Here is a 23,227-nt window from a genome sequence, read left to right on the forward strand (position 1 = left end):
TGCCAGGCACCGTACCAAGCGCTGGGGCAGATTTAAGGTAACTGGTTTGGACACAGTCCCTATCCCACACTGGGCTCAAAGTTCCCATTTTTCAGAAGAGGTAACTGAGGTACAGAGAAGTGAAGTAATAATAATAATAATGTTGGTATTTGTTAAGCGCTTACAACGTGCCGAGCACTGTTCTAAGCGCTGGGGTAGATACAGGGTAATCAGGTTGTCCCACGTGAGGCTCACAGTTAATCCCCATTTTACAGATGAGATAACAGGCACAGAGAAGTTAAGTGACTTGCCCACAGTCACACAGCTGCCAAGCGGCAGAGCCGGGAGTCGAACCCATGACCTCTGACTCCGAGGCCCAGGCTCTTTCCACTGAGCCACGCTGCTTCCCTTAAGTGAAGTGACTTGCCCAAGGTCAGACCGCATACACGTGGCAGAGTTGGGATTAGATCCCAGATCCTGCCTACTTGCAGGCCTGTGCTCTATCCACTAGGCCATGCTGCCAGATGTGTCCTGAGGCAGAAGAAAGTGTGAAATTGCAGGGAAGGAGACAGGTCAGGGCTGGAGATGTAGATTTGGGAACTGAAGCCATGGAGCGAATGAGTTCTCCATGGAAGCGGGTGCGTGTACATGGCGAATAGAAGGGGACCGAGGATTGAGAGTTAAGGGACCACCACAGTCAAAGGCTGGAAAGCAGAGGAGGAGCCAGCAAAAGAGACTGAGAAGGAGGAGCAGTCAGAGACACAGGAGGAAAACCAAGCGAGGACAATGTCAGTGAATCCAAGGTTGGATAAAGTTTCAAGGAGAAGGGATGTCTACAGTGTTGAAGGTGATTGAGAGGTCTAGGAGGATTACAATACAGTAGAAGCCAACAGATTTGGTTAGAATGCCATTGGTTACCTTAGAGAGGGCTGTTTCTGTGGAGTGAAGGGGACGGAAGCCAGATTGGAGGGGATCTAGGAGAAAATTGGAGGAGACGAAGTGGAGACAGCAGGTGTAAACAAGAAGATAGGAGAGAAATGGTAGGAGGGAGATGGGGGGATAACTGGAAGGAGCCAGGGATCAGGGAGGGGGTTTTTTAGGAAGGGGGATATATAAGCATGTTTGAAAGCCATTGGAAAGTAAAAAGTTGAAGGTGGCAGTCAAGGAGAGAAGAAAGGATGGGGCGAGTGGTTTAAAAAGGTATGAAAGGATGTGGTCAGAAGCACAGGTAGAGGGGGTTGATAAGCATAGGTAGAGCTTTTTAGCTTTTTTAGATCTGTAGAAGAGGGGAGAGATTTCATCGTCAGTTACTGCAGAGAATAAAGGGAGAGTCAAAGAGGGTGGAGGCGTGGAGACTGAAAAGGAGCAGAGTGGATTTTATGGAGATCATGCCTGATGGTTTCAATCCTGTTGACAAAGCATGTAGCCAGGTCATTAGGAGGAAAGAGATGATGATGGCAGGGTGACAAGAGGTTTGAGGAAGGAGTTAAATGTATGTAACTGCTGGAGGGGGCAGTGCGTATGGGAGCGAATTAGGAAGAAGTATGGTCGTTGGGCAATGGAGAGGGCTGAACTGAAGCAGATAAGAATGAATTAAAAGTGGGTAAGGTCAGAGAGGGCTCCACAGCTTGGGCACAAGAGTGGAGGAAACGGACTGTGGAGGTTGCGGGTCAGTGGTAGGAGACCAGCGTAGGGACAAGGGAGCAAAGGAGTTCAGTTCAGTGGAGAGAGTGGGGTTGAGCGTATCGAATTGTGCGTTGGGAGATGGTAGCTTGGGTATGGAGACCAAATGGGGTAGGGTGGCTGTAGAATACTGGAGGGAGCCAAAAGGATTGGAGGTCTCTGAGGAGGAAAAGGTCAGATTTGTGTATTGGGGAGGAGAGGGGTGTACGGGGAAAAAGAGCAGGTGAAGAGGTTGTGGTCTGCTCGAGAAATTTCAGAATCGTTACGGGTAAAGACTGTACAGTTACTAGAGATTGGAGAGAGTGATTTCTGAAATCAATCAAGCACAGAGAAAGCACTCAATAAACTCCGATCAACTGGTCTTTAGCCATTTCAGGGGATGATAAACATTGAATCCGCTTTTCCTCCATACAATTTTTGCCTCCTAAACTTGCTCCATAGAAAAAAATTTTCATAAATACCTGCCCATGAGTGTGCAAAGCAAGGGCTTGTCAGAGAAGAGCCACTATGTAAATTAAATTAAGACACAGAGCATATTATACAATTCCAATCTATTCTTAAGTACTTGAACAAATAAACAATATCGTACATTATGTGCAAAACAGGAAGGGCATGACAAGCGGAAAGGGAGAAATAATAAACTGAAGTAAGGAAGAAAAATCAACATCAACAAATGAAAGAAAAAGAGTCCCAGGACAGCTGACCAATAACCAGTATCGTTCAGGACCAAACACACAGGAACAAATCACAGTGGAGAGATTTACACTGGAACATCTGCCCCTCATGTTACCCTTAGTCGAAAAAATAGTTTGGAAAATTTCAAGAACAAAATGGAAAAGAAAAGCAGTATGAAGTACTGCAGTTATCAAGTAGCACTGACCAAAAAAAAAAACCCAAAACCCAAACTATTATAAGAATTAAAGGAGGGGGGGAACAATTTTCCTCATCAAAATGCAAAAAACAAAATAAAACTGATAGAATCTCCTCCTTTAAGTGTTGGGATATTTCCTTCCCCCATATACATTTGTAGACAACATTATGGTGAACTGAGGATGGGCCTCAGCAAGTAAAGTATCTGAGAGAACTGATCGGGGATTATTCCTGGAGAGGTGGACAGGAGTCCCCACTAAATTTGTGTAATTTGATTCAATTTATTGGCCTGTAGGCGTTATACAATGGCCAGTAGTTGCAGTCACCGCTTCGCCTTAAGTTACTCTAAATTAAGTCAAAGCTGAAGTGAAAGCAAATTACTCTGCATTGCTGCAACAATTTTTGCCCACTTCTTGAACAATTCAACATGAGTCTCCTTATGTCCACTGATGTTTAATATCTAACATATTCAAAATTCAATATGATGGCAAAAAGTGCCTAATGAACCAGAGATGGTGCTTTGCCAATTAAATAACGTAGTGATTTTAAAATGATGTTATTGTTGTTATACCGGTTCAGTGAAACTACAGCCTTGAAAGGCTTTCACAATTATGAATGATAAATAGAAGCAATTCTGATTACTGAATAAACACATAAACGAGAGGGTACCATCTTGATTTCAGTGGGAACTGAATGTCATTAATCCAACCCGCTGTTGAGTAGGGATTGTCTCTGTTGCCGAATTGTACTTTCTAAGCGCTCAGTACAGTGCTCTGCACAGAGTAAGCGCTCAATAAATATGACTGAATGAATTAAAATGAACAAAACAAAGTCACGCCCAAAAAAAGCAAAGAATATCTTAAAGAGCACGCCTAATCCACCTGGTCAAGTTCTAGAGATGTATATCCAAACTAGGGGCCCCAAAAGCCTGAGGATCCATCTCTGCAGTTCCCTGGAGTCAAAGGCTGGAGGCAATTGAGCTCAATCCAATTCGGGGTGCCCTGGACACCTGGACTTATCCTCTTACAGGACTGCAAGTCCTTGGTCTACCCAATCCTCCACCTAAAATGGGCCCGGGGCCAGCCTCTCCACTCCTATGCCAAAAACACAGAAGATCGCTGCCCCAGTTAGGCTAGGCTCAGCCCGCTGGGAACATAAGTAGTGAGATTGAAGTCTTCCAGGGCATTTGCCCATCACAACCATTTCGATGTTGGCCTTTCCCTAGGTTGCACTCTCGATACTAATACGTGGTGCTTTCAGGGAGGTCTAAGAGGGGTGGAGGAATGTTCTGGGCAGGACCCAGGTCCACTTACATATCTAGAAAACAACAAAAAGGGAATGGGGAATGAATGGGTATGTGCAGGTGTGAATCGAAAAGAGGCAGGAAAGCCAGTGACTTGGCAGACCCACTATTAAACCCACCCGAGGAACCCAACCAATCCAAGTTTTGTCCCTTTGAAGTCACAACGACAATGATGATGGTACTTCCTGAGCACTTACTCTGGGCCAAGATAATCAGATCAGATCCAGTCCCTGTCCACAACCCCCTGGGGCTCACAGTCTAAGAGGAAGGGAACACAGGTACCTGATCCCCCATTCTACCAATGAGAGGTTAAGAAACTTGACCGAGACCACACAACAGGAAAGCCGTGGATCACTCGCCCTCGTCCTGCCTCTGGCCTGGAAGGACCTCCCCTCTTCAGATCCGACAGACCATTACTCCTCTCAGCCCCCAGCCCCGCTTCTAAGCCTTCATTCATTCATTCATCCATTCATATTTATTGAGCGCTTACTATGTGCAGAGCACTGTACTAAGCGCTCGGAATGTACAATTGGGCAACAGATAGAGACAATCCCTGCCCAATGACGGGCTCACAGTCTAAACGGGGGAGACAGCAAAGCAAAACAGAACAAAACAAGATATCATCAAGACAAATAGAATCAAGGAGATATACGGCAGCACGGTTTAGTGGAAAGAGCACGGGCTTGGGAGTCAAAGGACATGGGTTCTAATCCTGGCTCCGCCACTTGTCTGCTGTGTGGCCTTAGGCAAGTCATTTAACTTCTATGAGCCTCAGGTGAAGGTACATCTCCTCCAAGAAGCTTTCCCTGACTAAGTTCTCCTTTCTTCTCCCACTCCCTTCTGCGTCACCTTCACTTGCTCCCTTTATTCATCCCCCCCTCCCAGCCCCACAGCACTTTTATGCATATCTGTAATTTTATTTATTTTTTTTAATGCCCATCTCCCCCTCTAGACTGGAAGCTTGTTGTGGGCAGGGAATGTGTCTGATATATTGTGTCGTGCTCTTCTAAGCGCTTTACAGAGCTCTGCACACCGTAAGCGCTCAATAAATACAACTGACTGACTGACAGAAGTGGTGGAGCCAAAGCTAGAGCTCCTGTCTCTTGATTCCCAAATCCTGTACTCTTTCCATTAGGTCACAAAGCCTCTTGTGTTCCATCGGCTTTTTTCTACAAAAGCAATGTCATTCAGTACCATTAAAAAATTTCAGATGCCATACAGGGATCAAAATTGAACCATAATACGTTTTAACTTAAATGATTTAGTGGAAGAAGCCATATATAGATCATCTTCACAAATACTATGGAAAATATGTGTACCTGATCACTTCACACCAGAGACTCTTATAGTTTCAAGACAGAGAAAGCTAATTCCTACCATGCGTGAAAAGCAGGCGGTGAGGATTCCGCTTCCAGATCCCACATCAAGAGCTTTGGCTCCTTCGTGCAATTGTTCAAATAGAAGTTCTAGAGCATAGGCATGCTGACAAAAGAAGACAAAACACAGGTTCAGTAGTACTATCTGCGTCTGATTTTACTCAGTGTCTGCTGACTTTCCTCACCAGTTTAAGTGTTCTCTTCTCTAAGACCTATACTCGATCCCATTTATGAACACTTTTATACTGCTTAATACAAAAATTAAAATTCACTGCTTCATAGAACAACATAATCTCAGCCCCAAACATTTCCTATTTGATGTACTAGCTATAATCCAATTCAGAGAACATACATGAAAAAAGCTAGTTTATACAAAACATTTTTAATAAATTCATCTTTGCACCTACACTTTCAAGATAAAATACTTACCATGTGTGGAGCACTGATTGTTGCTTGAAAACCTATAAAACAAAAAGAAAAATACTACTGTACGTTCAGCCGTGGGGGGAAAAGAAGGGAAGTCGGTAGAATTTATTTCACAACTTTTGTAAAACAGTATTCATAAGAGAAAGAGCTGGTTCTATTTTGTACTTTTCAGGTTATAATTTTGCCCCACAGGAGTTAGGTTTCTAAAATACCGATACACTCCATTTCTAAAACCAAGAATCTACTAAATCTTACACCCCTTATTAGGTCTATAAATTCTACAGAATCTATTCTGAAATGCACACAATTTAGTAATGATGATGACGTGCCCAGACGGGACAATGCATGAACTCGGTCCTGAGATTTCACAGAAGCCCATGGGTCCAGATCACATGGATCTGAAACGGGCAAGTTTCCACCAAGTAGGAATGAAGACACCTGGCCGGGAACTGTAGCTCTCTTGCCGCGCTCGGCTCCTCATGCCATCCTCGAGGACCGTGAGAATGATCATGCGGTTCTCAGAGACAAAACAAACAAACAAAAAAGGTATTGGGCTAAACACTGGACTTCAGCCAGGTTCAGCCTCAGCAACAACCGAAAGCAACGTCAAAATGTAGGCATCTGCGGAATTCTACTTTTCAGGGTTTTTGAAAATTGAGGAAATGCTTTTCCTTCTTCCCTCCTCCGCCTCAAAATTACAAATAGTCACCCAATTCTTCCTATTCCGAGGCTGCTTTCTAGAAGTTGAGTTCTGTGGGAGTGAGTCCTCTTGGGCCAAATACTGGGCTTCAAAACCATCTGGCCTCTCCCAAGTTTGCCCACCCCCAAGCCTGACAAGGCGCTGAAAAATTCATGAGCTACCCCACCCGAACCCCTAAACTTTTTATATTCTGGCTGCAGCAAGGTCAAGGTCAATATTTAAAAGAAGCACGTGCAGCTGACAACATGACCCCAGTGGAGAGGGGCAGTAGAAAGTAACATGTACTTTAAATGTTCCCCTTGTTTCCCTTTAGTTTCTTCCTCTTTGTGCTTAGTCTGCAGGGGGGACACAGAGGAGCTAGTCTGTTCAAGTCCATTAAACAAACAGGTAAACTAGTCTGTCAGTGGCATCTTAAAGAATGAAAGACCTCCTGACTCCTCTCCCCTTTTCCACGTATGCTTGTGATAGAGAGAAGAGATAGAATAGGCCTTACCAGACTAAGCCCCACTTTTCCTCATCTCCCACTCCCTTCTGAGTCGCCCTGAGTTGCTCCCTTGGCTCTTCCCCGCTCCCAACCCCAAAGCACTCATGCACCTCTCTGTCATTTTATTTACTTGATGTCTTTGTTCTCTCCTCTGGACTGTACGCTCACCGTGGGCAGGGAATGTCACTGTTTATTGTTGTACTGTACTTTCCCAAGCACTTAGTACAGTGCTCTGCACCCAGGAAGTGCTCAATAAATACGACTGAATGATTACACATATACATATATCCATCTGCGCATACAAATAACTGGAATCTTTTCCACAGGCTCGGGTCCCATGGAACCCGCAAACTGGCCAACGCTTTTAAGCCACAAGGATGACATTCATTAGGTTCCTACTTCGAAGTAATAAATATTATTCTTGTGGCCTGGAAGAGTTACTGCGGCGTCTAAAGGTGCTGAATCCTGCCAGAGATAACTGGGCCCCAACAGGAACGTTTCTTACAAAACTTCTAAAGTCCTTATTCTCTGGCCAAGTTGAATTCCATGGAGGTCTTCTTATATCCAAACTATTTTATACCCTAAATAATACACTTGGCTGGTAAGATGGTACTTTCAACTTCAGCCAAATCCATTTGAGCAACATTATACATGAAGCAATCCTCAAAAACCACGTCCGATTCCATGTGCCTTCCCTGCTTCCAATACTCTCTGGACTTCACCCTTCATTTTTGGGGTGTTGCATCCTCCATGATTTTTTTTTTTTTTTACCTGCTCCCTCCTCTGAAGCAGTTTTCACTGAGCTGTGGTAGCAGGTGCCTTCGGGGTTCAGAAGGTCCCCCAGGATCTTCTCTGCTGGCTTTTACAGTGCTTCAAAAGGAGACAGTATGGCAGTTGATGAACAGAATCCTGTGGCACTTCTAAGCCTCAAAGGCGCCCACTGCCAAGGCTCAGCAGTTCAGCAAAAACCTGCTTCAGAGAAGGAAGCAGGTAAGGAATTTTCTAAAAAGAAAAAAAACACGCAAAAGACCAAGCAAGGGAAGCAAAGAGGAGGAGGATTGGTAATGCTCTCACTATACTTCTTTGGCCAAAGATTTGATAGGAAACTATTCCTGACTCTCCTGTTTAAAATGAGCGTCCATATCCCCAAAGGGTCAAATATTCAAGCAGGGATTTCTGTTCACACTACAAATGAAAATAAGGTCAGAAAAAAAAAGGCAATCTGAAGCAAAGCAAGGTCTGGGCAAATACATGTGAAAGCCTACCAATTCAGGGCATGTTGATGAAATGATTTAGGATGGCGGTGGAGTAGTTTTGCAGTATAGAAATGGTTCTGAGAAGAAAGCATCACCAATAACAGATTTTTTTTTTTTAAAAGATAATCACATTAAGGAAAAAAGAAACCATGCACAGTGCTGCGGCAGTTACTCATGACCACGCTAACTTGAATAGGTTAGTTCCCCGTCAGCTTGACCTAAATCACGTCCTCTTGAAGTAATGCTTAGGTGTCCTCGTCTGCAAATGTGCAAGGGAATTAACCCTGATCCCCAGTTCCCATGACCTTCAGCTTTCTTGGCTCCCCTGGCTGCATTACCCAACTCATCCCCACATCTACCCGGTGCCATTCCCTTTCTTCAATGCCTCTTCTCGGAACTAGCTTATTTTTTGCCGCTTCCACGGCTCAGGCCCCTTGGGGCCCAGTGGTTCCCGCCATCCGCTGCTGCGTTATCAGGGAGCGGAACCTAGAGTGGGATGTGGGGAGAACAGCTCGCCGCAGAAGAGTCGAAGGTGCAAGAAAGAGACTCGGAAGTTCTTATCTGAGCTTCTCACACGTCCACCACCGCCTACTCGCACCCTCTAGATTATAAACTCCTTGTGGACAGGGAACCACCCAATTCTACCAACTGTGTCTACCAATCCTGCTATACTGTCCTCTCCCAAGCACTCAGTTCAGCGCTCTGCGCAGAGGAAGAGCTCAAAACGACTGCCTGATTGATACCCGCTCCTATCCGGCCTCGGTTCAGTCCCAGAAGGTGGAGAGCGCCAGCCAAGGGAAGGGCCAGTGTGGCAGAACAGCAGCCTGAAGAAGATAGATCCATTCCGAGAAGAACTGTCAGAGAGAGGGAAGGGGAGGGGAGGGGGAAGCACCCTGGGAAGATGAAAGCTGTGGGAATTGGTAGGCTCGGCGCTAGCCTGATAGGAAAGGGGTTTGGGTGTGTCGCCTAAGCAACACAATCTGCTGCTCAGAGAGATAGGTATCTCTTGAGACTCTCAAAGCACGCGTCAAGTCCTCCCAAGTTGTCCTGAGCTGTGGCTGAGCAGACTTCTAACAGATGCAGCTCTATTGAGGCACCGGAAACCTAAGCAGAACTGAGCCAATCCCAAGATGCAGCTAAACTCACAAAACTCTTAACTACCTCTATGTACCGTGAACTTGTGGCATCAAATATATTCGTCTAAGTCTAAATTCATAGAAGAGACATGTAAATGGAAGGAGGTCTGTATTCTCAGTTTTAAAAAGGAAATATAAAACTTTCATAAACATACTTACACTGGGAGAGAAAAATGTAGCTAATACACAATATTTCTTTAAACGCTTTTGCTTGGTACATAAAATCAGGTGTGAAATTCAAACAGAAGAGTAGAACGAGCCCAAAATGCCTATGGAGCCCTTCGTTAACCGGTAGTAGACTTTAAGTAGGGGTGAATGTGTGAAGAATTAATTTTTAAAAATAAAGCAGATCTTACCTATTGATTGTGGAGAGTCCATGTAAGGATTACACTTTGCATAGTGGCAGCGGTCTGTGGCCAGCATTACTTCAAATACTTTATCTGATTTGATTATTCCATTTTCTAAAATAAATAAGGTACAGAATGTTTAAAATAAAGGTTTACTCAGGAAAATGATGTACATTTTTATACGCAGTTTGGACTTTTTTTTTGATGTGGGGGGGGAGGGTGGGGGGCGAGAGAGAAAGATTCCCCAAATTGTGTCCTGGGAAACGCTGCCCACAATAAAATCTTACCTTTCCAAATTTGAGAAGTTAAAGGTCACCTTACTTGTACAGTTATTCTGCCAAAATCAATGAAGTTTTTGAATGACTTAAAACTTTTCAGTCCATTTGATTAAACAAGGATTTATTTTTTTTTGGCTGCTATATGCCTTTTCCCCCCTTTGAAAAGATTTCCACTAAAACCTTCTCCTGGGACATTTATGCTTTAGTCGATCTGCAAAAACAGTAACAAACTCTCATCCTTCGCTCAGAAGATTCTGCCAGTTTTGAATATAGTAACTAGAGCAGGATACCTAGGGTCAAGCCTAGTTCCATAAAGTTCTAATTCTAATCCTGGTTCCGGCACTAACTGTACAACTTCGGGAAAATCAAACCTTGTTGGAAATAAAAGATGTCTGAAAGGTAGTTACATTTCAAAATTCAAAACTATTGAGTACAAACATGCATTTTTCCAAAATACGTACTTTCCAACAGGGACTCTGATCATCGCAATTCACAAAACTACAATCAACCCCTTTTCTCGCTCCCTCAGTAACTAAGAAACACCTTAAAGAACACTGGTCTCAGTGTCTTACGTCCTTAAATTCCTCCACCGAGATGCCTTCCCTGACTAGTCCCTTATATCTCCGATTGGCTCTCCTTTCTATGTGGTCTATGTACTATGTGCCCCTTGAGCACTTGACGCTCTCCCCACCTCCAGCCCCCCCGCATTTACGTACATATCCTTATACCCTCTTATTCCCCTACCAGTAACTTAACATCTCTCTCCCCACTCTTGCTTGGACACTACTTGGGGGTAGGGAACATGCCTTCCAACTCCACTGTACTGTTCTCTCAAGCACCAAGTAGTGTTCTTGGCACACAGCAAGCGTTCAATAAATGCCACTGACTGCTTGATAGAGGCTGCCGTTTCCTCTACCTGTAATGTATTATAACGTCTCTCTCTCCCTCGCTGAACTGCATTTTTCTCTCATATGCTCTGCACACACTAAGCACTACGTACCATTAATTGATTAACGAGGAGCAAGCCTTCCCAAAATATAAAAGCATTTTCCTTGGTTATGAATGATTATTTACTCAAAATTAAGGGAGGGGAATAAAATACCGTTACTCTTTGCATCGTTCTAGAAATTCAGTACTCAAAAGGTATCTGCCTCATCAGTGAATATTGGATGACTAAGTACCTTGTCTCGATATATTTTCATTTGAGGAGAGAAAAGAAGACTGAGTAGGAATGATAATTTTGAAACCATTATTACTGGTAACGACACCGCCATTCTATACATCTTCACGATATCTCCGAAGTAGTTAAGGAACTGAAACGTTTTGAGACGTCAAATGTTGTTCGTTCTGTACATACGCCATTTGGGGCCGCCTGTCTCGCCGTGTGTTGGCCTGACACTTCTGACTCCATTTTAGAGAGGCCGCCATTTCAGAACCTCACAAGGGACACGGAGGCACGGGGTCCCCCAGGACAGCTAAACAGCCTGCCGGGGGGGGGGGGGGGGGGGGGGGGCGTAAAAGTTCTACTCCTGCAGTTTCTGAATTCCTCAAAAACGGGGAAGGGGTGGGGGGCCCTCCTCGGTAGCCAACAGAGCAGAAGCTACCACGACTCGGCGCTCAGAGATCTGGTCAAGGTTGATCAGGCTCCCGTAGACTCGTGTTGGGGCTGACGATGGGACACCCCACCGCTAGATGAGGTGGTCGCCCTGGACTCGACTCTCGGGGATAATAACGATGGCATTTGTTAAGCGCTTACTATGTGCAAAGAAGTGTTCTAGGGGGGATACACAAGGTCATCAGGTTGTCCCACGTGGGGCTCACAGTTTTAACCCCCATTTTACAGGTGAGGTCACTGAGGCCCAGGGAAGTGACTTGCCCAAAGTCACACGGCTGACAAGCGGTGGAGCCGGGGTTAGAACCCATGACCTGACTCCCCAGACCGGGCTCTTTCCACTGAGCCACGCGGCTTCTCTGGCCGGTGGGTGTACTCTGGGATGAAATGCAGAAGCAATGGGGACTCTGGGTGGTTTCTGTGAGTCCTCCCCTTCCCCTTCCCTGAACTGCAGTTAGGTTTTGCCCTTTCCTATGGTCAGATGCGTCCCTTTGGCTACAAACTGCCCCAGGACTGTGCTAAGCAGGAGGTCCGGGCGAGGATCGGTAGAGCCTTGATCAATTAATTGGTTACTGCTTTTCCCCCTTGCAGTTTTTACCGTAAACTTGCTACTGTGGCTGAGACCACATCTATGGACACTTGTGGGTCTCCGTTATCCTGAGTCCTTCCATCTCGATAACCAGACGTACCCTACACGGAGTGCAACTCCGCATTAGATTGAGAATTCCTCAGAGACAGGGATCGCGTCTATTGTGTCACTGTATTCATTCAATAGTATTTATTCAATAGTATTTATTGAGCGCTTACTATGTGCAGAGCACTGTACTAAGCGCTTGGGATGAACAAGTCCGCAACAGATAGAGACAGTCCCTGCCGTTTGACGGGCTTACAGTCTAATCGGGGGAGACGGACAGACGAGAACAATGGCAATAAATAGAGTCGAGGGGAAGAACATCTCGAAAAACAATGGCAACTAAATAGAATCAAGGCGATGTACAATTCATTAACAAAATAAATAGGGTAACGAAAATATATACAGTTGAGCGGACGAGTACAGTGCTCCCAAAGACCTAGTTTGCCGGTGTGCAACCTATTCTGACTCCCACTTCTAGAACCCTCGCTGCACTCTCAAATATAGAAGCGGTGCGGACTAGTGGAAAGGGCACGGGCCTGGGAGTCAGGAGATCTGGGTTCTAATCCCGCTCTGTCTCTTGCTTGCTGTGAACTCTGGACAAGTCACTTGACTCCTTTGTGCCTCAGGCTCCTCATCTCTAAAGTGGAGATAAAAATACCTGTCAGCCCTCTGTGAGGGACAGGACCTCTGTCCAACCTGATTATCTCACCTACTCCACACTCAATGTAATGCTTGGCACAGAGTAAGCACCTAAACACCACAAATATTAAAGCATAAATATAGGTGGAACGGGACTAAATTATATAGCCCTCTACAAAGCCCTTCTACTCAAATGGTGATGTGTAAGTCGACAGGGTCTTCCTTCAGCGAGTAGGGAAGCAACACGGCCCAGCGGACAGAAGAGCACGGGCCTGAGAGTCGGAAGGATGTGGGGTTCTAATTTGGCTGCGCTACTTGTCTGCTGTGTGACCTTGGGCAAGTCACTCTGATCCCCTTTGCCTCGGTTACCTCATCTGTAAAACTGGGGACTGCGACTGTGAGTCCGATGTGGGACATCGACTGTGTCCAACCCGATTACCTTGTATGTACACCAGTGCTTAGAACAGTGCCTGCCGCATAGTAAGCACTTAAAAAAATACCATTTACAAAAAACCTTCGTTCCAGGAGAGTTCATGCAGCTATCCGAGGATCAAGATCACCTCCTTGCTTATAAATTCTACAGAAGTAGCGACAGATTGTAGAAGTAACAGTAGTAATAGTAATGACTTTGTGCTTACTGTGTGCAGAGCACTGCACAAAATGTTGGGAGAGAATGCACAGGTGGGCACTTGACATGGCTCCTGACCCTCGAGGGGGCTCACAATACTCTTCTAAGCACTGGGTATACTTTTCTGACGAGAAGAAGTGCTTAACAATAATAATGATGGTATCTGTTAAGCACTTACAATGTGTCAGGCACTGTACTGAGCGCTGGGGTGGATACAAGCAAATCAGGTTGGACACAGCCCCGTCCCATGTGGGGCTCACTGTCTCAATCCCCATTTTATAGATGAAGTAACTGAGGCCCAGAGAAATGAAGTGACTTGCCCAAAGTCACACTGCAGGCAAGTGGCGGAGGCGGGATCAGAATCCGTGACCTTCTGACTTCCAGGCCTGTGCTCTCTCTCCCCTACGCCTTGCTGCTTCTCTGCTGCCCGATAAATACCACCGATTACTAGAGGATCCTAGATCCCCTTCACCATGAGCCTTTTTCTTTCTTCATTCATAATTCAGGAATGTAGTTCCCTATTTTGAAGCGACTGGATTTTTCCATTTCTTTGAAAGTTAGTTCGATATCTTCTCCTTGTGTACCATAAGCGGAACCTTACAAAGAGGGATTTGTCTTTTCAATATTGCAGAACCAATAAATAGGCAGGGCTGGTCTCTTTTTGGTTTTCCGGAGAGAATTCCACCTGAGATTGTGAGCTCCTTGAGGGCAGGGGACGGGCCTTTTACCCCTACTGTATTCTCCCAAGGGCTGCTAACAGCCCTTGGCACTGAAGTAGGTCTCTCTCAATAAATACCACTAATTGACTGTGTTGACCAGTCTTTTAGACTGCAAACCTGTTGTGGGCAGCGAAAAGGCCTACCAATTCTGTTTGTACTGTACTCTCCCAAGGCCTTAATACAGCGTTCTGCACCCGGCAGGCTCTGAATAAGTACCATCTATCCAGTCTAGTTGGCCCTTTGGCCCCAAACTGTCAGAAACTAAGAGAAGGCAGAGGTAAAAATCCTAAAAGTAACCCAAAAGGTGGCGTGGCATAATGATTACCCCTAAGGCGCTTCCAAAACACGGCATTCACACGTGATTTCACTTAGTGAATGCTTTAAAATTGTGTGTTCTTTATTCACCAAAAAACCTGGTGTATTGGGGGTGGCTTCTTTCCTTTGTACCACTGACTTAATCGTCGAACCGACCGATCCCTAAAGCATCACAAGCAGTTTCTAAGGCAAAGCGCATACTGCACGGAAACGTTGGCAATATTCTACCGAGGAGCTCTGGGGCTGGGAATAAAGGTCCCCGGAACTCGATAAACAACTAGACAAATCAGAAATGACTCCCTTCGAAATGAGCAAAAGGTTGTCTGGTTACCTTCGCAGATTTATGCCAGAATTTCAGAAAACAATCCCTTGGTATTTGATTAAGTGGCTACATTTTGCATTTGAATACGCGTGATAAAAGTAATGGAATGTAGAGACAAAATGCCCCTTTTAAGTGGGCACTCTTGCGGTCCATTGGAAGAGTAGTACCAGAAACAAAATCCGAGAGCCATGGCAAAGGAATTTTAGGTTCGAAATTTGAATATTTGGGTTTTTTGCTCAAACAGTCCCGGCTAATTTGATTTGATGCAATAAGCCTTAAAATAAAAGGAAAAATTCTGAAAGGCAGGTGCCGTGAGCTGCTTGGATAGCAAAGCAACTGAGGGCATTCGGGTTATCTAACTGATATTCTATTACGGTGCTCCCAAAGCGTGGTCTAAAGAGTCTATAGAATTTGACCGTAGACCACAGAAACCATATTCGCGAGGGGAAACGAAGGGCAGAAGGAGGGGCAAGATGCTGTACCCAAAGGGAGAGGTGTAAGGGCTGCAGTGATTTGAGGCGAGCACGGAGGGAGAACGGAGAAAATAGTCCTAAAGTTAGCGGGATGTTAAAGAATCCTCTGTGAGGGAGATTAGAACAATTTAGCCAAAATGTCTAAGGAGGGGGAGGGTGCCTCTAAATCAATTCAGGGATTCATTCATTCGATGGTATTTATTGAGCGCTTACTATGTGCAGAGCACTGAACTAAGCGCTTGGACTGTACAATTCGCCAACAGATGGAGACAATCCCTGCCCAATGACGGTCTAACAGATTTGGAAAAGGGTTCCTGACCAAGAATGCCTAGAAACTATTATTCCAGAAAAGAGGCTCCCAACTAAAAGCCGTGGCTCACTAGCCAAGTCCCCCGGAAGGTCGATTCTGCGAGGGCGGCCGTACCTAAAGCGCGCTTACTGCGGGCGCTGGGCAAGTCCGCGATCCATCGGGCCAAACCGCCAGAGGCATATTTGCTTCAAAGACCCCCCCGGGCTGGATTTGGATTTGGGAGAGGATGCACCGAGACCATTCTCCACCTTCTTGGGATCTCATGGACCGAAACGGGTTGGGAAACACTCTGACCAATGCCATCTACCCTGATCGATTTCTTCCTCTGTATTATCTCCCACTCTAACGTGAATTCATCAAACCCCGCCCTCCTTTTATTTCCCCTCCTCCATGTTGGCCGTGATCTCCATTGAACCCTGAGAAGATACGAGTTTAATGGGAATGCCGTTTGCCACACTGTGAAATTAAACCAACAGGATGGGACCATTCGTTAAGCGCTTGACATGTGTCAAGCCCTGTTCTAAGCGCTGGAGGAGACGCGAGTCAAATCAGTGTGGACATCGTCCCTGTCCCACTTGGGGCTCACAACCTAGGTAGGAGGGAGAAGAGGTAGTGACTGCCCAACTTCCAGGAAACTGAGGAAACTGAGGCCCAGAAAAGATGAGGGACGTGCCCAAGGCCACACAACAATTGGCAGAGATGGGATTAGAACCCGGGTCCTCGGGCTCCTACTCTGTAAGCTCCTTGCGAGCAGAGAACGTGCCCACCGACGCTGCTCTATTGTCCTCTCCCAAGCACCTGAGTCCAGTGCTCCGCACACAGTGAGTGCCCGCTGTTGGGTAGGGATCGTCTCTCTCTGAGGCCGAATTGTACTTTCCAAACGCTCATTAGTACCGTGCTCTGCACGCAGTAGGCGCTCGATAAATACGACGGGATAAATGAATGAACGAAAGAAATACGATCCACTGATTGACTGATTCCCAGCCCGCGCTCTTTCCAGTAGGCCACACTGCTTCCCTTAAAATTAAAACTGTCTTTTTGATTTATCCTAAGGGTAGGTAATAATTGTTAAATTACATACTTCCATCTAGTCAGTTAAAAACCATAATCTGAAATGTAAATGCTCGGCAAAAACACCACTTTGCCTCAGTTACGAAAGCCCGCATAATGATATTTCTGTTTCAGCCTACAGTTCAAGAACAAAAAACGTCTGAGTACACGCTTTAAAAATATGTACTGCTGAAAACCACGTACATTCAAATGAGTCGCCTGCGATTAAAAACTATCGCTCTTAATTTGCTAACGCTTTTTGAAATTTACAAGGTAACATTTCCAAATTTTTGGAACGTTTCATCTAAAAATACTTGCCTGCATCTTGTCCATCCAGATAACCGGTACCTAAAAGGGGCCGGAATTTAAGCTGCCTAGGTGGTGCGAGAGCCACGGCTGTGAAATGCCGAAGGAGCCGTATTATCCGTTGGAGACTAGTAAGAACGCTAACGAAATGAACAGGCGGCGGCCACGTCGAAGAGAATTTAAGCCGCCGGGACAACGTTGGGATCAGTCGGGGCAGCCGTAACTATAAACCGGAAAGCCATCGAGTTTGCACCACCCCAAACTTGGTTGAGCTCGAAGAGTCCGTCAGTGGCAAATTTCTTTCCCTCAAAAGGTTTCCCGAGCTACCCGAGGCAAGACAAGTACTCTGTACCGACTACTCGCCCAGTCACCTCGTCTGTAAAATAGGGAGTAAGACTGTGAGCCCCACGTGGGACAACCTGATCACCTTCTTTCTGGCCCAGCGCTTAGAACAGTGCCTGGCACATAGTGTGCACTTGAATGCCATCGTCGTTATCATTGTGAGACGCAGCGTGCCTCAGTGGATAGCACACGGGCCGGGGAGTCGGAAGGTCCTGGGTTCTAACCCCGGCTCCACCAACTCGTCTGCTGCGTGGCCTTGGGCAAGCGACTTGCCTTCTCTGGGCCTCCGTTACCTCACCAGGAAAATGGGGATGGAGAGCGTGAGCCCCTCGCGGGACGGGGCCTGCGTCCTACCTGATTTGCTTCTATCCACCCCGGCGCACAGCACGATACCTGGCACATAGTAAGCGCTTAACAAATACCACAATTATCATCAGTAGTCGTAGTAGTAATAATTTCCAACACTGCGCAAGCAGCCAGGCATTATCTACCCAATCGATCCTTCGTCAATGGGCCCAGTCATTCACCACCAGACGTCAGTGGCACCCGAGGCCCAAGGGGGCATCAGTACGTTATCTCTTTTAAGGGAGACCCTCTTTCGAAACCCATCTGCGTCCGGATGATGGAAGACCACTCCCCCCTCCTCCAATTCCACCCCGGCTCTTCGTTATGAAACATTCTGTTGGTCGTTTTCCAAGTGCTGAGTGCTGCAGGGAGCATCTGCCTTGGGCCGGGGAAGCGATCGACAGGGCCCGGGTGACGTACTGCCATATACCGTAGGCTGCTCCGGTTCAGAATTCAACCGAGGAGGCCCCGGGCGAGGGGGGCAAATTCGCATTAGTATCAGGGGCGGGGGAGGCGGAGGGCACCTGGGGGCAAAGGTCGGTGGGAAAGAAAGGCAGGAGGGGGGCAGAGCTGGGGGGGGAAAGGGGCAGGAGGGGGGCAGAGCTGGTGGGAAAGGAGGGCAGGAGGGGGAAAGGTGGGAGGTGGGCAAAGGCTGGTGGGAATGAAGGGCAGGAGGGGGGCAAAGGCTGTTGGCAAGGAAGGGCAGGAGTGGGGGGCAAAAGTTGGTGGGGAAGAAGGGCAGGAAGAGGGGCAAAGACGGGCAGGAAAGAAGGGCAGGAGAGGGGGGCAAAAGCCAGTGGGGAAGAAGGCCGGGAGGGGGGCAAAGGCTGGTGGGCAAGAAGGCCGGGAGTAGGAGGCAAAGGCTGGTGGGAAGGAAGGATGGGAGTGAGGGGTAAAACCTGGTGGGGAAGAAGGGCAGGAGGGGGCAAAACCTGGTGGGAAGGGAGGGCAAGAGGGGGGCAACGGCTGGCGGGAAAGAAGGGCAGGAGGGGGAAAGGTGGGACGCGGGCAAAGGCTGGTGGGAAGGGAGGGCAAGAGGAGGGCAAAGCTGGGGGGAAAGAAGGGCTGGAGGGGGACAACGGCCGTTGGGGAAGAAGGGCGGGGGGGCGGGGCAAAACCTGGTGGGAAAGAAGGGCCGGAGGGGAGCAAAGCTGGTGGGGAAGAAGGGCAGGAGGGAGGGCAAAACCTGGTGGGAAAGAAGAGCAGGAGGGGGACAACGGCTGGTGGGGAAGAAGGGTGGGAGGGGAGCAACGGCTGGAGGAAAACAGGAGAGGAGAGGGGAAAACTGGTGGGAAAGAAGGGCGGGGGGCGGGGGGCAAAGGCTGGTGAGAAAAAAGGGCGGGAGGGGGGCAATGGCTGGTGGGGAAGAAGGGCAAGAGGGGGGTAAAGCTGATGGGAAAGAAAGAAGAGCAGGAGGGGGGCAACGGCTGGTAGGAAAGAAGAAGGGGGGAGGGCAACGGCTGGTGGGAAAGAAGGGGGGAGGGAAGGGCAACGGCTGGGGGGAAGGAAGGGCAAGAGGAGAGTAAAGCCCGGTGGGGAAGAAAGATGGGCAGGAGGGGGACAAAGCCTGGTAGGAAAGAAGGAGAGGAGGGGGGCAACTGCTGGGAAAGAAGGGCAGGAGTGGGGGGCAAAAGCTGGTGGGGAAGAAAGTAGGCCAGGAAGGGGGCAAGGCCTGGTGGAGAGGAAGGCCAGGAGGGGGAAAAACTGGTGGGGAGGAAGGGCACGGGAGGGGGGCAAAGCCGGGGGGAAAGAAAGAAAGAAGGGCAGAAAGGGGGCAGAGCCTGGTGGGAAAGAAGGCCGGGAAGGGGGCAACGGCCGGTGGGGAAGAAGGGCACAGGAGGAGGGGAAGAAGGGCAAGGGGGGGCAGAGCTGGGGGGGGGGGGGGGAAAGAAGGGCAGGAGACGGGGGCAACGGCTGGAAGGGAAAGAAGGAGAGGAAGGGGGCAACTGGTGGGAAAGAGGGGCAGGAGTGGGGGGCAAAAGCTGGTGGAGAAGAAAGGAGGGCAGGAGGGGGGCAAAGCCCGGTGGGGACAGAAGGGCGGGAGGGGGGCAAAGCTGGGGGGAAAGAAAGAAAGAAGGGCAGAAAGGGGGGGCAAACGGGCGGTGGGGCAGAAGGAGAGGAGGGGGAGCGGGGAGCGGGGAGCGGGTCGGGACTCACTGCGGAGGTTGTGGATGAGCTCGGCGTGGCTGGCGCCGCCGGACTTCCAGGCCATGGCGAGACACAGCCTCCGCAGCAGGTAGAGGCCCGTCTGCACCAACGCCGCGCCGCCCACCAGCTTGGCCAGCAGCAGCAGCACCTCCGACGCCCCGCCCCCGCCCGCGCCCCCGCCCGCGCCCGCGCCCCCGACGCCCCGCGCGCGCGCTCCCGACATCCCCCGCGCGCGCGCACGGGCGGACTCCGCCTCCGCGGGGGCGCGGGGGCGCGGGGGCGCGGGGGCGCGGGGGCGCGGGGGCGCGGGGGCGCGGGGGCGCGGGGGCGCGGGGGCGCGGGGGCGCGGGGGCGCGGGGGGAGGAGCCGGCCGCGCCGCCGTCGGGGCACCGCCAGGGGGCGCCGCCGGGACCGACGGACGGACGGACGGAGGGAGGGAGGGAGGGAGGGAGGCAAGGGCGGGCGGCGCGCAGCCCCTCAACCCCCGCCAGGGGGCGCGCGCGCGGCACTGAACTGGGCGCTCCGGAGGCCATTCATTCATTCATTCATTCATTCATTCATTCAGGCAGTCGGCTCTATCGAGCGCTTACGGCGCGCGGGGACACTGTGCTGAGCGCTCCGGAGACCATTCATGCATGCAGTCGCCTCTAAGGAGCGCTTACCGCGCGCGGGACACTGTGCTGAGCGCTCCGGAGACCATTCATGCATGCATGCATGCAGTCGGGTCCATCGAGCGCTTACGGCGCGCGGGACACTGTGCTGAGCGCTCCGGAGGCCATTCATTCATTCAGTCGTATCTATCGAGCGTTTACTACGTGCGGGACACTGTACTGAGCGCTCTGGAGAGGACGCCTCCATTCATTCACTCGTATCTATTGAGTGCTTACTGCTCGCGGGACACTGTACTGAGCGCTCCGGAGACCATTCATTCAGTCGTATTTATCGAGCGCTCACCGCTCGCGGGACACTGTACTGAGCGCTCGGGAGAGCATTCATTCGGTCAGTCGTATTTATCGAGGGCTTACGGCGTGCGGTACACTGTACTGAGCGCTCCGGAGGGGACTCATTCATCCAGTCGTATCTATCGAGCGCTTACGGCGTGCGGGACACTGTACTGAGCGCTGGGGGAGCATTCAGTCAGTCAGTCATCTTTATCGGGCGCTTCCTGCGCGCAGAGGACTGTACTGAGCGCTTGGGGGAGCATTCATTCATTCATTCATTCATTCCGTCGTGTTTATCGAGCACCTACTGGGTGCAGAGCACTCTATGAAGCGCTTGGGAGAGCATTCATTCATTCAATTGTATTTGTTGAGCGCTTTCCGGGTGCAGAGCACTATACTAAGCGCTTGGGAGAGGAGTCATCCAGTCGAATTGATTGAAGAAGACTTACTGGGGGCAGAGCACTGTACCAAGCGCTTGAGAGAGCACTCATTCATTCAGTCGAGTTTATTGAACGCTTACTGGGGGCAGAGCCCCTGAACTGAGCGCTTGGGAGAGCATCCCACTAAGCGGCGTGGCTCAGTGGAAAGAGCCCGGCCTTGGGAGTCAGAGGTCGCGGGTTCTAATCCCCACTCTGCCCCCGATCAGCTGTGTGACTTTGGGCAAGTCACTTCACTTCTCTGGGGGCCTCAGTTCCCTCATCTGCAAAATGGGGATGAAGACTGGGAGCCTCACGAGGGACAACCTGATGGCCCTGTATCTCCCCCAGCGCTTCGAACAGTGCTCGCTCTGCACAGAGTAAGCGCTGAACGAATACCATTATTATTATTATTACCGGAGAGCAGAATTAGCAGACATATTGCCCGCCGTAATGAGTTTAGCGTCTAGAGGGAATTCACGGTCTAGAGGGGCACGAGAAATCCTAAATTTCCTAGACCGATGTGAACGGATTCCTTGAATTTCTGGCACACGTCCGTTAATTTTGCGGACACGCCGGTTCGACGCAGGCTTCGTGGCCGAGGGCCCGGACACCAAGTGAGATACGTATTTCTAATGTTTAGAAATAAACATTATTTCTAAATGATAAATACTTCTAATGTTTGGATGCCGGCCTAAGCGTCCCTCCTCGGAAAACTCTCTCGTCCTCGGAGGTCGTTGGGCTTCTCTATACACCGTGAGCCTTTAGAATATTTGCTAAAGTTAAAACTGCCTTTTAATCGAAGGCGGCTTTGTGTCGGGTCCACACGCAATCCCTCACGAGTGTAAATTTTTCGGAAAGATTTTCGGGGAGTGTGGCGAGAGCCCGGCCTCCGTTATCAATCGAACCCCCAACTTCGGCCGTTATAATCCACAGGTGTTTGGGGCCAGAATTTAACATCCAACCAGTTTTAAGACAAAGCAGATGCCAGGGACGTTGGTGTCGATGGAAGATACTAAGACATACATTGCCTATGATGATAATGATAATGTTGGTGTTTGCTAAGCGCTTACTATGTGCCGAGCACTGTTCTAAGCGCTGGGGGAGAGACCGGGTCATCAGGTGGTCCCACGTGGGGCTCACAGTCTTAGTCCCCATTTTCCAGATGAGGGAACTGAGGCCCAGACCAAGTGAAGTGACTTGCCCACAGTCACCCAGCTGACAAGGGGCGGAGCGGGGATTCGAACCCACGACCTCGGACTCCCCAGCCCGGCCTCTTTCCACTGAGCCACGCTGCTTCACTTGTCCATGAGAAAAGAGTAGCGCATCTTTTAGGGTTTCTTGTCATTCGGGTGAAAAAGCAATGGTGAAGAAGGGAAAAGGGTGTCACTTACTGTCAGCAGAACATTCATTCATTCCATAGGATGGATTGAGCGCTTCCTATGTGCAGAGCACTGTACTAAGCGCTCGGCATGGACAACTGGGCCACAGAGAGAGAGAGACGCTCCCTGCCCCAGGACGGGCTCACAGTCTACACGGGGGAGACGGACAGCAAAGCCAAACAGGACAAGACAAAAAACAAGACAACAGCATCAAGGAAAATAGAATAAAGGAGATCTATATAATAAAAATGTTGGTATTTGTTAAGCGCTTACTATGTGCCGAGCACTGTTCTAAGCGCTGGGGGAGACACAGGGTCATCAGGTTGTCCCACGTGAGGCTCACAGTCTCCATCCCCCATTCTCCAGATGAGGGAACTGAGGCCCAGAGAAGTGAAGGGACTTGCCCACAGTCCCACAGCTGCCAAGTGGCCGAGCCGGGATTCGAACCCATGACCTCTGACTCCCAAGCCCGGGCTCTTTCCACTGCGCCACGCTACTTAAGCGCTTAACAAATCCCATCATTATTATCAGCACTTAGAACAGTGCTCAGGGTTTAGAAACAGTGCTGGGCACATAGAAGGCGCTTAACCAATACCATCATTGTTATTAATCAACGTTTAGAACAGTGCCCAGCGCTTAGAAACGGTGCTTGGCACAGAGTAAGCGCTTAACAACTGCCATCATTATTATCAGTGGTTGGAGCAGCGCCCGGCGCTTAGCACAGTGCTTGGCACATATTAAGCGCTGATGAAATGCCATCATTATTTATCATCATCATCATCATCATCATCATGTGTTCCAGACGGT

At 49.0% G+C, this 23,227-nt stretch overlaps 1 protein-coding gene across 4 annotated transcripts in view; it reads right to left on the bottom strand.

Moving 5' to 3' along the window:
• PCMT1 (protein-L-isoaspartate (D-aspartate) O-methyltransferase) overlaps window positions 1-19,856 on the bottom strand; it is a 39,215-nt gene extending 19,359 nt beyond the window's left edge. For 2 of the 4 annotated variants that reach the window (XM_007660243.2, XM_007660238.3), the window contains exons 1-4: window positions 19,691-19,856; window positions 9,570-9,674; window positions 5,641-5,672; window positions 5,213-5,317 (exon numbers count right to left, since the gene is read on the bottom strand). In XM_007660243.2, coding sequence (XP_007658433.1) covers window positions 5,213-5,317; window positions 5,641-5,672; window positions 9,570-9,674; window positions 19,691-19,745 — 297 coding nt within the window. In that variant the 5' untranslated portion in view covers window positions 19,746-19,856. Of the gene's footprint in view, window positions 1-5,212; window positions 5,318-5,640; window positions 5,673-9,569; window positions 9,675-17,953; window positions 18,042-19,690 lie in introns of those variants that run through there. The other 2 variants (XM_039911151.1, XM_039911152.1) reach the window with 1 other exon arrangement.
• Window positions 19,857-23,227: the final 3,371 nt, after the last annotated feature.

This window comes from Ornithorhynchus anatinus, chromosome 2, assembly GCF_004115215.2.
Source record: "Ornithorhynchus anatinus isolate Pmale09 chromosome 2, mOrnAna1.pri.v4, whole genome shotgun sequence".
Classification (NCBI taxonomy): Eukaryota; Metazoa; Chordata; class Mammalia; order Monotremata; family Ornithorhynchidae; genus Ornithorhynchus; species Ornithorhynchus anatinus.